We start from the raw sequence: 13,656 nt of genomic DNA on the forward strand, positions 1-13,656 counted from the left end.
TGAATCCTTAATGCAAGATTTGAAAATCAAAGCTAGAACGGATTAATCAGAATGCATTTTTTACAGGAGTCAAGAGTATAAGTGAAATTACTTGCACTATAAACTGAAATCAAGCGTGTGTACAGATCCCAGCAGAAAAAAAAAAAAACAACTTTACCTGGAAAGAGAGGTATTGTGTTCTGCACAGTGCCCTGCTGTCAGGTTGCAAACCTCTTCCTAATTTCTAACAAAAAGCAGAAACCTCCCCAATTAATCACTCCTAACACCCAGTGAACTAGCTTTTCAATAAATGGAATGAACTAATTGCTTTGTGCAGCTCATCAGTTTATGCAGTGCTAAGAACCTATCATTCAGAAATCCTTCAAAACCATAGTTTTACCTTAGCAATACACTCGCCACTCGATAATGTAAGAGTTTGCTTTCATTGTAATGGCTGCTGTGGCTCTAAACTCACTCGAGACCTTTAGCAACGCCCCCTCATGCACATCTCCAGAAACCCTGAAACACGAAGACCACGGGTTGGATCTAGAGGTCTGCACGGGCATGAAACCGGAGCCCGTACCCGAGACCCCGAGACCCGACCGAGCCCGAATGGTACTGCCAAATTTGAAACCCAAACCCAACCCCGAACCCGGTCACTCTCTTTTCCTCTCAGAGCGAGTAGACACACACGTAGACGGTTTCTGACAGACGCGGTTTTACAATGTTTCTCTCGGCTGCTAGGCGCTTGGTGTTGATAAGACAGAAAATGCCGTGCACTGAGAAAAACTGGTATTCAGGTCGGAATGTTGCCATAACGAAGCCGTCCCCGACTCATTTGGCATTTTGAGTAGTTCTCCCTTTGAAGGTTTTTGTTTTATTTCATCCATTGCGAACAGTTAATCTGTTACACACGTACGAGAGAGAGAACGAGCAGGCGCGCAAAATGTGTTACGAATTTCTTCTAATAAAAAATAAATTTGAAACATAAAATAATAGGAATTCATTTTCACTTATTAGAAAAACCCGAACCCGCCCCGAGCCTGAAGTTGTACGTGCAAAAACCCACCGGAACCCGGCCCGGAACCCGATACCTTGTCAGGCCCCGTCAGGCAGCAGACCTCCAGTTGGATCTCCAACTGCACTTTAATTGCGTGAGTCGCCCAGTTGTATTAAAAACTTTATTCCTTGTAAATCAGAAGATCTGGACATTCCAATAAAAAGGACTCAGTACAGAAAGCAGTTCTTGTTGATCCCAAACTGAGAGCAGAAATAAAACAGCACAGCAGGAGACGGAGGAGGCTGCCCTGGACTTGAAGACAGCGGGGGAGCAGGCCGAGGTCTAGGGAGGCATCGGTCCTCTCATGGGGCCCCTGGGCGGGGCGGGCGGCCGGTTGTTGGGGCGCGGGGGCATGTGGGGGCCTCTCTGGAAGCCGAAGGGAGGGGGCCGGGGGGGCCCACTGCCGTAGCCGGGGGGGGGCATGGGAGGCGGGGGTCCCCTCATCCCTGGGGGGTGCATGGGCCCCGGATGTCCTGCGAGGGAGAAGACAAGACGCGCCGCGGTCAGCACAGACTCGGGAAACGGCTGGCAAGGGCTTCAGACATCCTGACCCTGTTTCTCTTGCGTCTCTCGCTGTGATGCTTCCACCTGCAAATATCCCAAGTCAACTGTCTGGCTGCAGTCCGGGGTCTGAAACCCACCGCCTGTCTATGAGGTCCCCTTCTCACTGCCTCATTTCAGCCCCGTTTCTCTACTCTCTGCCCTGCTGCCCTGCTGCCCTTGAGCACTGGAGTGGTACCAACAGCCTTAAAAACAGCTGCTGCTACCCCCGAGACAAAAAAACAAATATGGCTCCAGACAACCTAAAAAACTGTCGCCCTATATCCAACCTGTATCGTGCCGTTACAATTTCTTCAATAACCATCTCATTGAAAATGACATCTTCGAACCCTTGCGATCTGGATTCAGACCGTTACTACGGCAGGGCAGAAGCTGCCCTGGTTAAAGTCAATAATGATCTTCTACTGGCTTCTGTTTCCGGTTCTCTATCCTTATTCTGCAAGACCTCAGTGCTGCTTTTGACACTGTTAACCGTTAACTTACTCATTGTGAGACTGTGTTTGGAGTATCTGACATTGTTCTTAACTGCTTCAACTCTCACCTCACTGAGTGCCATCACTTTGTCTCTCTCGGAGCTTTAAGAGATGTAGTTGGGTTCACTAAGTCTGGATGAGCTTCTTCATTGAGTTCCTCAGGGCTCGATACTGGCCCCCTGCTATTCGGCATTTATATCTTCCCACCTGGTCAGCTATTAGGATTACATGGTCTAAATGATCATTTCTGTGCTGATAATACTAAAATCTACATCCACACTAAACCTGACACTGACGTTGCTGTCTCTGTACTCTCTAAGTGCGTCCCTGACATAAGAACTTGAATGACTCAAAATTTCCTCCAATTAAACTGCGACAAGACTGACGTCATGCCTCTCAGCACCTCCCATCAACCATGTAAAGCCAATTAAGTAACAGTATGTCCAGAATTTGGCAGCCAGAACCCCGTCCAGGTCTAGTGCAAGTGATCACAGTACTCCTATCCTGGAGTCCTTGCACTGGCTTCCTGTCAGGTTTCGTGTCGACTTCAAAATCATGCTCATCTATAAGGCTCTGTATGGCTTGGCACCTCAGTACCTGTCTGAGCTACTATCGTCCTACACCCCACCTCACAGCCTTCGCTCTTCTATCTCTGGTCTCTTATCTGTCCCCCAAGCCCGTCTACACTCTGTGGGTGACAGGGCCTTCTCCTGCTATGTTCCAAAGCTCTGGAACTCTCTCCCCAAGGATATCAGAGCTCCTTCAAATCAAGACTCAAACCCTTCTTCTGCTGCCCCTTTGCTTTCCTACTGTATTCCAAATCCTCACTGTAACTGTGCAATTCTGTTCCTCCTCTCATTGTGTGCTTGTTTTTCGTGCTGTAAAGTGCTTTGAGAAGCCATTTTAAAGGCACTTAATATAAAATGTATTATTTGGCGCACAAAGCCAAGGAGCAAAGTTTCATGCAAGGAAATTACTGAATGGAACAAAGAATGAATCAGAGCAAAACCAACACTAGGCTCTATACTGACTTCACCGCACTTGATCGCAGGTCTACGTTAAGCCCATAATTTGGTCTTTTTCTAGAACAGACTGGCATGATCATCATTTTCACTGGAGCTTACCTTAGTCTCTTCGGGTTTGCGACTAAACTGGAGAACAGTCAGGCCATTTAGAATAAATCCTGAATCCTGGAAGTCTCAGTTCAATATGGCATTCTGACGTTGCTCCGACACCAGGGGGCGCCACTTACCCATGGGTGGACCGAAGGGTCCGCGATGGGGCATGCCCATGTGTGGATGTCCGTGGTGCGGCATGCCAGGCGGGGGAGGTGGCCGTGGGTGACCCTGTCCTCCGGTGCCCGGTGGGCCAGGAGGAGGCGGGACCATGCCAGGGGGTCCAGGCGGGGGCATTGGCATCTGGGGCATCCCTGAATCCCAAAACAGAGAGGAACACGGCTACAGACCAGCTCACAGACTTGTGGGAATCACAGCGTACTGTGTGCTCATTGGCGTCAGTCAAGACTGGGCCCATCAGTGCCCCACAGTGTCAGTGTCTCTGCCTCCACAGCGGGTGCCCATCACTGCTCACACAATGCACCGCTTGTCCGGACTACAAGATGGCTTGGATCAAGGTGTAAGATAAATTATAATAATAATGAAGTCAGCTGTGAGAGAAACGACACTGCGGCCTGCGAGTCTGCTTTCTGATTCATATTCTTCACACTGAAAAATGCATAAGCTGAAAAGGAAGCAACAGACTCAATTTGTAATTACGTTTTAGACAGATTGCTTTCCAATTTAATTGAGGTTTCCATTGTATATTCCATTGGCATTTTTGTATATTCCATTGTATTATCCATATAATACAGTATCTGTGTGGTGCCAATAGTGTGGTTCACCCACTTCAGAGAAATGCTTGACAATTGTTTTAAAAGTGACAGGATTGGTCCACCCAGACACTAAATCGATCAGCACATAAGTAAGTGCAACCAAAATGCTGCTGTTTACTGCAATCAGATTATTAGATCTAATTAAACTGGTCTCAGGAAATTGGTCTCATTTTCTCAGAATCATTTTAAATCCTGAAGGTATAAATAATGGATTCAAATTGAATTCATTACTAGAATGGAGGGAAAAGTGCTTTTAAACAAGTCTATTATTTCCCATGCTGGCCAGTCACCGTGTTATTAGCATCATAATAAAATCCAGTTCAACGCACCGAACAGCCACCTTCTCTGCACTCAGCTACAATGCTTTCAAACGGGTCAGCTGTGTTGTGAAGTAAAACACAGAAATAAATGTGCCATTTATGTTATGTAACGCCAGCCTTGTTCTACTCTAATTCCCACAGTGCAAAACACAATTCGTCTTTTCAAAATCAAGCTGTAAAACTGCTTCTAAATGTTGCCATGTATTTTAATAACCCTGTATCGCCGACTACCGACAGCCCAAGTTTTAAAAACGCATAATAAAAAAAAAATTGTCAGAAATTGCCCACGAAGTCACTATCCTATACGAAATAACCAGCAATCTGGTTTTTATTAAAAACTGGTGACGTCTTTAATAAGAATGGAAACCCAATGGCATGAAATAAACAATGCCGATCTACCTGTAGAAGATGCAATTTTGTGTCTCCGTTTCCAAAAAGTCTTTTCCCAGTGACATAAAACACATTTAAGATTTTCATAGAACTGCACTGTGATTGCTTGCATCTCTACAGGGAGATACAGAAAACCCGCCAGACTTCAGACCCTGAACTGTGGAGCTGGGAACCGCTGACTTATACCTTTTGTCAGTATTTTAACTGGACATTCACACTTTCTAGGCATGCTATATCGACTTAGACCCAGTCTGTATTTGATCAATCACACTCGCTTTACCAAAGGTTTTCTAATCATGAACACGGCAGATCATTCCAGGTAACCTTGACAAACCCAGAGCACTAAACCAAGGCGTGCCCAATATGAAATGTCCAAAAAGACATTTGGACAAGGGGCTCAACTGGAAGTCCACTAGAACTATCCTAACATTTCAGGAACCTGGCAATAAAGTTAAAAATGAGAATGAATGAGACACACTGCAGTGCAGGACACACATCCAGTGTATGCAAAGAGTGAATGAACTGTCTGGGATGGAACAAGTGAAGGTTTATTCCCTGCTGGAAAGAGAAGAAACAACGTTTCGGCTGTGAGAAGGCATGTCACACCTGAAGAAGGCTCCACAGCAGAAACGTTGTTTCTTTTCTTCTCTTTCCAGCAGGGAATAAACCTTTACTTGTTCCTTTGCAGCCTACGCATGCTGACGCAGCTCCCTACTTCAGCTATCGGGAACTCCTACTTAACAACAGAATACTGATTCTCTGTGCACGGAGCCCGCTCACTGGGCTGGCACAGAACCAGGAGTGATGCCACCGCCCGCTGCGGCACATCCCTCCACCCGGACTCTCCCAACAGGGCTCCTGAGGGCGCAAGTCTGCCCCGTTCACCTCGTCCGCAGGTCACAGGAGAAATCCCCCGCACCCCGACTCACCTGGAGGGGGAATGGCCCCGGGCGGGAAGGGCGGGGGTCCGGGAGGGGGTCCCGATCCTGGGGCGGCTCCTGTCGGGGGTCCCGGTGTTCCTGAGGATGGGGGCATCGGAGGCGGGGGAAGGCCAGGGGGCATTCCCGGGGGCATGGAGCCGGGGGGCGGCACTGGAGGCGGAAAGGCGCCTGGAGGGGGGATCCCTGCAAAACGGACAGAGAGAGCGGTGAGGAGGGGGGGGGGAGACACACAGCTCCTGCAGGACCACCGGAGACAAGAGCTCCCGCCAGGACAGCAACACTGAGAGGGCAAGAGGGAGGCGGCAGGAGCAGGAGAGAAACAGATGTGAGCCAAAGAGTGCGGGGGGACACAGGGGACAGCATACAGCACCAAGGAGACACAGATGAACAGAAAACAAACTTCACCAAGTGGAACGCTACAGGACCCTAAAAAGACAGTACAGGAGAGGGTTCACATTCACACAGGTTAGGTGTTTAAAACCCTCGCAGGAGCTGAAATTTGCGATTAACCCCCCGAGGCTTATAATAAATCCCCTTACTGACTTTTCCCATAAGGTATAAACTAAATAACAGGACAAATGCCATAAAACATATATGTAATGCTTCCAAAAAATGACATTTCACACTGATCAGAAATCCAATGAGAATGAACAGTTAAACTCCCAGAAGCACTGTTCCACCCACGCCATCAAGCCGACAGGGGAGGGGATATGTTCTGATCCCATGGCTACAGAGGTGCTTCCGAGAAGCTGAAGAAAACCCTCAATGAGCAGGGATGGACACAGGCCGGAACGCGTCTACAATGCAGATTAAATGGGCTTATTCTTTAAGCAAATGCCCCCAGGAGTTCATGCAGTGATGGACTGAGTGGTGCTGCTTCTGTGTGATAATGTGTCACAGATAAATCCAGGCACCAGTCTGCAGACCCCAGGCCATCACACAGCAAGAACAAGAACCACTTCATTAAGTCACATAAGAAGGCCTGGGACACAACGCACATCTTTCTGGGCTGGTCTCAGAAGTCTTTGGACCTATGGGCAGATGGTAGGATGAGGCTCGCTGGCTAGCGTGGAGACTCCGGCTTCACCCGGCACATGAGATTTGAAGTTCGCCTCGCTGCTCCAGCGAACAAAACAGATTTTTCCACTTTGCGACCCAACCTTATCCTGGAAATCCAAATTCACGAATAACTGAACCCCAGGAATGTTGAAACCTAACAGTACACACTGAGTATCGGACAGGGTGAGAGATAAGGGGACACAGACCTGGCTGTCCAGATAGGACAGGCTGTGCTCCCAGTGCCAGCGGGGAGTAACAGAGACAGAGGTGCACTTCCTACTGCACTGAGAGAAATGCTCTGGGATTAGACAAACATTCTTCCTTCAGATATCAAACCTAATACCAGAATTCCTGCACCTGCTAGAATCGGAAAAGCCTGTAATCCTACTGGGGGAGGAAACCCTACAGAGCTGGAAGAACAGTATGTGATCTCCTGTCACAGCCTGAGGAACAGGCGGTGAGCCTTCTTATATGATGTAAATGCCAAGTGTATCAGCTCTGGCAACAGTGCAATCCATGGTCATGTCATCGAAGCCCTTTGGGAAGAGTAAAACAGAAAGAGAGACGACAACAGAATAGCAACACTGTCACCCTTGGAGCATTTCAAGATGTAAATGTGACACTTCCTCTAAAAGACCACAAGATCCGACTGTGGAAGCCCACCGGCACTGACCTGGGTGGTGGACGCCGGGCCCCAGGGCGGTGAGGACCGGCGTGGGGGCGGAGGGGGGCGGGGGCGCGTCGGCGAAGAGCTGGTGGGGCCGGTCGGCCTGGGAGAGGGGGTTCTGGGCAGCCAGGAGGCGCTCGGCGGCAGAGCCGTGACGCTCGCCCTTGGAGTCCTTCTTGAAGGCGTAGGAGACAGTGATGGGCCGGTTGCAGAGGTACTGGCCGTTCATGGCCTCGATGGCGGCGTCGGAGGCGTCGAAGCTGGCGAAGTTGATGAAGGCGTAGCCCTTGGAGTTGCCCGTGTCCGGGTCGCGCATGATCTTGGGCGTCTGGAGGATGACGCCGAAGGCGCTGAAGGTGTCGTACAAGAGCTTCTCGTCTATCTCGGGGTCCAGGTTGCCGATGAAGATGTTGGCACCCACGTCCAGGTTCTTGTTGTGCGCGGAGGCCTTGTTGACGCGGATGGGCTTCCCGTACAGCTTGATCATGTTCATGATCTTGATGGCGTAGTCCGCATCCTCCTCGCTGAGGAACTCCACGAAGCCGTAGCCTTGGGAGAGGGGGACAGGTGGTTTTCAAGGGCTAGACAGCTCAGCCTTTGTACAGATCTTCTCTGGCAAGGACTTAAAACTGCAAATTCCTAACAATGGCAGGATGGGTGGATTACTGTTAGTTCTCAGTGCTGTTCTAGGATGAGCTCTGTATGTTTGGATCATAGCTGTAAGGTACCCCAGCGTGTGCCAGTGACCTCTAGGCAGCTAGAATAACGTACTCTAAGATCACTGATCAGCTGCGAAGTAAAACGATCTGAAATAAGGGTTTATTATTGAAAATGAGCACAAAACCAGCAGAGAAGTTTAAACCTATGAAAGCAGATAAGGGATTTTTGCAGACTGAAGACAGCTTACGTCTTAGTTCAGGTGGGGAGCTGCGTCAGCATGCGTAGGCTGCAAAGGAACAAGTAATAGGTTGATTCCCTGCTGAGAAGAGTAGAAAGAAAACAACGTTTCGGCCGAAACATTGTGTTTTCTTTTCAGCATGAAATAAACCTATTACTTCTTCCTTTGCAGCCTACGTCTTAGCTATTTCATGCATTGGTCTACAAAAAACATCTGCAACAGAAGAACACCTACTACGAAATCATGATAATGTAAACTGGAGGTTGTTACAAGTTACTGTGTACTTTTACTATGGTTTGACATGCCGTCATCAATGAGTATTCTTTCGAACCCCCAAATATAAAAATAGCACTGCCATTCCCCTTTAAAGCATCTGACACACCAATATAAAGGACCAATATATTTTAGGGCTTTCGCCAAGAAATCGTAAGTGAAAAGGCTGTCACGGGTGTGTCCGAGAGCAGCACTCTTCCCCCTCAACCAGAAAGGCGCACACCACACTATTGTGGGAAGACAAAAACCAGTCCTGTCGCGCAGGCCAGACGGCAGACAGGTCTGGCAGTGGGGTCCTGTGGCCTGGGCACAGTGTCTACATCCTGGCCCTCTCCACACTCTGGGCCCTGGGGGGCTCCCACTCCTCCTCTCTCCTAGCTCACCCTGGTGCTGTCCGGTCACTCTGTCCTTGGGCATGTGGGTGTTGACCACCGGCCCGGCCTGCAGGAACAGCTCCCACAGCAAGGGCTCGGACACCTTCTCGTCCAGACCTCCCACGTACACCGTGGCATCTGGGGAGGGGAGATAAAAGAGAGATCCAGTTTTCACTAACAACATCTTGCCCAAAGATGATAAAGCCACCCACTCACTGATGGACAGAATGGAAGGAGATGAGAAGAACAAATTATTACACATATAACATATACAAGTACGCCTGTGCTGTATAACACTGCTTGTAACCAGGGTGTGGAACAGAAACTCTATAGCAATAGAGGTATACGTGTCACGTAATGGTGTACAGGTTATATGGAGCAAATACTTAAATAATCAAATATGAATACCTAGACTGAAAAAGCACCAAAATTATTTCATAATATGTCACATGAGACCTCTACTGTTTTGAATATCACACTCAGCTGATATTTATCTAACAAGCAAGTCAACAACAGAATCGATTTAGATCTATCAAAGTTTTGTTTGGTTGAATAATTTCAATTTTAATAAATACCACTGTCTTGTTTTCTGCTGTTTACACATGTGAACTGAAGTGTAGAAAGACAATGCACTCGTTCTCACTGAAAGAGAGGCGCCATTTATATTTAAATGTCTTTCTCTAGAAACAGTTCTTTGGGACTGGGGGAGGTCGTGTGATTTGACTGGCAAGCCAATGTTTTGTAGGGGTTACAGTGGGGAGGTGAGTTAGTGTGCAGCCTGTGAAAAGACCCAGGAGGAATGCTGACTGATAGCTCATTGTAACATAGAAGGAGAAATTGAATAGAAAGAGATTGTAGCCAAGCACTCCAAATCTCAAATGAGTTCTTCTTTCCAAAGCTCTCTTCTAAAATGGTGCAAACAGAGCAGGAATGTGAAAAGGGGCAATCTGACCACGTGCTCAAGAAAGAGAAGCTCTGCTGCGCTTTCAGCTTCTTTCAATTCATACATCTTTTTATCAGTGACAATGATGTCTGAATACCTCACTAGGTATTTTTAGCAAATGGCTGATCAGGTCCCCAGCACTAAGAAATTTTACACTGTGTGGCAGTACCAATATTTAGAGGATAATCAGCTACTGCTCATATTTATGGAACAGTTCAGGTGGGGAGCTGCGTCAGCATGGGTAGGCAGCAAAGGAACAAGTTTAAGGTTTATTCCCTGCTGAAAAGAGGAGAAAGAAAACAACGTTTCGGCAGTGGAGTCTTCTTCAGGTGTGAGAATATTTATGGAATTACATTTGTACAGCTGGATCAATATGTATGTACGGACACAATATGTACAGCTACAGACTGTATGACCCTCTACCATCTGGAATATGGTACCGGAGCATTCGGGCCCGGACCACCAGACTCAGAGACAGTTTTTACCCCTGTACTATCAAACTATTAAACTCCCAGCCTCTCTCACCTCTCACCTACGATCTGAACCTCACAGTGCCTTCTTTCTTACCAAAAACTCAAACACACACTGAAATCTACCTCTACCTCACATGTCAAAAAGCTCACTCCTCATAATTTCTATCCCTTTATTTCATTCTGTTGATGCATGTTTTTGCACATCTGATGTTGTTTTGCACATTACCTGTTACCTTTTTGTTGTTTTGCACACTGCCTGTTGTCTCTGTCTTTCTTTTGTTATACAATTGTATTGTTGTTGTTTTTTTCTTTGTACTACTTATCGTCCGAGAGCTCGCTAAATAGCATTTCGTTATACCTTATACCTGTATATGAGTATAATGACAATAAACTTGAACTTGACTTGATGCATCATTAACGCTTTAAATACAGACGTGTATAAAAACGTAATGTGCAGCACCTGTACAATAAAAAGAGTATACAGGTCTAACATCTAAGGTGCAATGTATTCCATATTATGTAGAAAGAATGAAAAGGGGGCAGAGACACATTTTATCACAAATGAGGCCTTGAATTAAAGCCTCAAATATAACAATATGCTGATCTGACCACCCATTTCCCCATTTTAAGAGATATATGTGCATTAAAAAGTATGTCAGCATTTTTAAAGGTGAAAATTGAAAATAACATAAGCAAAAGCCTTTAAGGTGAAATGGAGAGTAATGTTAACCTTGAACACCATGGCGCTACAGGGTTTCCTGTAGGTTTATAAGCAGCGCGTGATATGAAACGTCAAACAGGTGCTAATATGATGCTTGTGAAAACAATTTTACATGACAAGTGCTATCCGGGTTACACAGATTCGATTCTGGGGAGCAAAGCAAAGAGCGAATGCCGAAACTTTAAAGGATATTTGCCTTGAGCAAAAAACATTCATGTCGAAAGAAAGCAGATCCAAGGGGAGAATGGGATAGTTTAATTCACAGCAGATCTCACTCAGGTATTCCCCAAGGAAGCAATAAGCAGCAGGTCTCAGGCTCAGGAATTTAAAAGGACTGTCTCAAGTCTGATGTTAATTACTATTAGCAAAGAAGAGCTTTGAGTGCTGAAGGTACTATGTACTATCTTCAGGGTGTCACAGAGACAGGTGTTATACTATTAACAAGTCTCTTCTGCCAGGCACTCCAAAAAGGGATGACACCCAAGTTAACGGAAACAAAATAAACTGTTAATGTCGTATCATCTATAAAAGGGTGACAAAACCAAAACTATTACAGTTCAGTCCTTCTTCTTTCTATTACAAGCACTGTAAGCGTATTGAAACAACAGTTAAAATACTTTTCTATCTAGATATCATCTATATGGAAAAAGGATCCCTGTGGATAATCAGCATGGATCTTAAACAGGTAGGTCACGCTTAACTATCTTGAATAATGTAGGAGTTCACAGGTCCTTGAATAAGTAACAGCAGTAACGGACACACAGAAAGATATTTGAATTGTTTCAGATGGGTTTTGATAAAAGTTCTTCATAAAAGGTTAATTTTCAAATTTCAAGCGGTAGGCTTCAAAAGAAATGCACAGATCTGGACTCAAAACTGGTCAGAGGATGGGGAAACAGCAAACAGCACAGGCCGAAATAAGGAATGACTGCTCCAACTGGAGAGACGTAATGAGTGGGGTACCACCAGGATCTGTATTAGGACCACTCTTCGGCTTTGTATATCAATGATCGAGAGCAGGGGGTGGAAGTGCATTATAGAATGGGGAAGGGGCACTTTTTGAGACTGGAGTACGTTACTTAGCCTGCACCACGGTGTCTTTCAAGAAACAGCTGGATGAGACCTCCAGATCAAATATGAAAAACCAAAGACAGGAGGGGTCGAAAAACCCTTGTGGGAGTGGAAATGGGTTTTAAAACCCCGTTCAAAACAAAATAAGTTTTTGGCCACCACCACTCAGAGCGACTGCGGCCTCCCACATCCAGGGAAAGGAGAGACACTGAAAGAAGCAGGAGCCGCTGTTTCATCCGCAGCTGGAATACAAGACCAACACAGGCTGAATAGATGGCGACCACCGTGCATTTCTCCTTTCAACACGAGCTCTTAGAAGCAGTTCATTTAAAACTACCGCCAAAACCTTTTGGGTAGTGGACCTGCGCTACAAGAACATACTGGATCCCCCAAAACAAACTTGATCCACCGAGACGGAACAGTGCTCTCACGACCCAAAAAGACGGGGAGAAAAGTTATTTCGTCCAGGGAGGACTTGGGTTATGTATTCAAGAGGCGGTGTTGGTTGAGACTTTTATTTCGGGGATTAATGCGGTTTTGCAATTCAAAGCTCTCGCTGTGACAACTTCCCACGTTCATACAGCCAGATTAGCGAGAGGACTCGAATAACTAACAGACAGAGCGGGAAACCAGACCAGGACAGCAGGTCAGTTCTGACTACAGGAAGGGGAACACTGCGGGCATCTTCTCCTCCTCACAACACGAGACACCTTTTAACGCTCCTAAGAAAACAGTCACAAACTTTTCGCCCGTTAGCAGATCAAACGCTTTCTTCCCCCTCTTTAAGCGCCTAACCACAGCGAAACTAACACTGTAAACAACATTCCTCGCCAGAACTTCTCCACGCCTAAAATACAGAAATGGGACAACGAGGATTTTAAAATAGATTATCTAAGAGAAAGCATTACCTCCCTCTTAAAAAGCCTCCAATCTGCAATCAAGCAATGCATATCCGTGATCCAAAATGTGTTCAATATGATGCTCACTGGATGATGAGAAGTATAATAATTTCTCATTACTACACGATCACTACATTAGACACGATATCAAACTTTTTAATCCTATAATTCATTGTTCCATTTTAAAACCGAATAGCATGCACATGAAGGACTCCAGCTGGACCGACAACACATCGCCCTTCAACCCTAGTTTCACACAACTCTATTTCCCTTTGCTACTTTCTGTTACACTCTCATCCCTTCACCTCCGGGTTACAACATCGTTGAAGGAGTTTCACAGTTTTACCTTGATTTCTTTCAGAGATCGGTCCCGCCGCCATATCGAAGCTTGCGTGCTTGCACGCATCCGACGGAAGTATCCCCCCTTCTCGCCAGGCCAGCACTTCCGCAAAGCGGCGTCACGCCGACTCTCTTAGCGCCATCTACCGGTCGGAGGAACGAAGGAAAAATGCGTTAACAGAGGCGAATTAAAATCCTGTAATTTTAACTCTGCAAACCACAAACTGACCCATCCGCGTTCTGACTGGATCAGTAAAAAGACGTAAAAGACGTGCAAAATTCGCAAACAAAATCCGGTACTAAACGACTTTCTTTATTTTCATT

General features: G+C 46.4%; 1 protein-coding gene across 1 annotated transcript; it reads right to left on the reverse strand.

The window, feature by feature from the left end:
- Positions 1-1,146: 1,146 nt before the first annotated feature.
- sf3b4 (splicing factor 3b, subunit 4) lies at positions 1,147-13,428 on the reverse strand. The gene is made up of 6 exons (XM_088905348.1): positions 13,340-13,428; positions 8,896-9,024; positions 7,348-7,890; positions 5,604-5,798; positions 3,326-3,502; positions 1,147-1,512 (listed from the first exon to the last, which is right to left on the reverse strand). Exons 1-6 carry the CDS (start codon positions 13,371-13,373, stop codon positions 1,322-1,324), a joined length of 1,269 nt encoding a protein of 422 aa, XP_088761474.1. The 5' UTR covers positions 13,374-13,428; the 3' UTR covers positions 1,147-1,321.
- Between the last annotated feature and the right edge of the window lie 228 nt (positions 13,429-13,656).

Source organism: Atractosteus spatula, chromosome 25 (genome assembly GCF_055471065.1).
Source record: "Atractosteus spatula isolate fAtrSpa1 chromosome 25, fAtrSpa1.hap1, whole genome shotgun sequence".
In the NCBI taxonomy this organism is placed as follows: Eukaryota; Metazoa; Chordata; class Actinopteri; order Semionotiformes; family Lepisosteidae; genus Atractosteus; species Atractosteus spatula.